The sequence below is a fragment of the Empidonax traillii genome, unplaced genomic scaffold (genome assembly GCF_003031625.1).
Source record: "Empidonax traillii isolate 1590-97213 ecotype Southwest subspecies unplaced genomic scaffold, ASM303162v1 scaffold859:size262776, whole genome shotgun sequence".
Taxonomy (NCBI): domain Eukaryota; kingdom Metazoa; phylum Chordata; class Aves; order Passeriformes; family Tyrannidae; genus Empidonax; species Empidonax traillii.
This window is the reverse complement of record NW_020956052.1, coordinates 51,684-52,816: the sequence shown is the minus strand read 5'-3', so window position 1 is coordinate 52,816 and position 1,133 is coordinate 51,684. Positions and strand designations below refer to the sequence as shown.

At 48.6% G+C, this 1,133-nt stretch overlaps 1 protein-coding gene across 1 annotated transcript in view; it reads right to left on the bottom strand.

The window, feature by feature from the left end:
* LOC114067089 (killer cell lectin-like receptor subfamily F member 1) overlaps positions 1–1,133 on the bottom strand; it is an 11,121-nt gene that overhangs the window by 5,185 nt on the left and 4,803 nt on the right. Inside the window, exon 2 of the mRNA XM_027902281.1 lies at positions 955–1,026. Within this exon, the coding sequence (XP_027758082.1) occupies positions 955–1,026 (72 nt within the window). The remainder of the gene's footprint in view (positions 1–954; positions 1,027–1,133) is intronic.

Genomic DNA, 1,133 nt, shown 5'->3' with positions numbered 1-1,133 from the left:
CAGGGGTGGTCTGTGGTGTCAGGGGTGGTCTGTGGTGTTAGGGATGCTCTGTGGTGTCAGGGGTGCTCTGTGGTGTTAGGGATGGTCTGAGATATCAAGGATGCTCTGTGGTGTCAGGGGTGCTCTGTGGTGTCAGGGGTGGTCTGTGGTGTCAGGAGTGGTCTGTGGTGTGTTTATCCTCTCTGATCTCACGTGCCTGCCCTGTCACTCAAAGCCAACTTCCCTGAGTGCACAGAAAAGGCAAAGCCCCCATTCTGACACCATGGCACAGGGAACACCCTCTAAGCATCTCTCCAGCTGCTTGGCATTCGCCATCTCGTGAGAGTGAAACCCTCAGGAAGAGGCAGAACCCGAGGAAATTTGGGGTCAGGGTGTCAGTTCCACCAGACAGAGTTGCGCTGTCATAACTTCTCTTTTCCTGACCTTGCCCCTGTGAGATGAGCAACTGCTCCATCCTCTGGCTGCCTGGGATACAAGCTGTAATGTTCCTCTTTCCAGGGGCCTGACCCTGCCTGGCAAGCAAGTCCTTCAGTACAGGAAGGGTAGAAATCATCAGTGCACTGCCAGCACACAGAGAGCTGGGGATTAACCTGCTCCCAAAGCCAGGTGCATCCCTGGGACTCTCCCTGCAGAGACATTTACAGGAGGGTTCCTAAAAAACTGTGGAATTTTACTTTGCTTTGCTAAATTTTCAATGGAGGACACAAAGGCATTTTTAAAAACGAGATTTGAAATGCCTTTCTACACTGCTTTTACAAGGAGAGTGTGTTGCCTGAGAACCCAGCAGAAAAAAAACCACCAGATGAAATGATAAATCGTTTTTTTAATGAGAGAGTGAAGGTGAAGACTCTTGATACCGGGTTTTACTGTTGGGCAATAGGAAAGACTGAATCTATAATAGGAAAGACTAAACCTATAATTAGTAACCAAACAAAAATATCTACAATACACTACCTGAAGAGGAAGTCTCTGGTCTGCTGTTGGGTTTGGGCTTCAGGTGCAGCTCGGCGTACGTGATCGTGTTTCCTGTGAGGAGCAGAGAAATGCTGACATTTGTGGTTGTGCAGATCATTAGGTGGAGAAACAGCAAAGGATTACGTAGAAGACTGAGTCTGTATGAAAAGGGGGGTGTG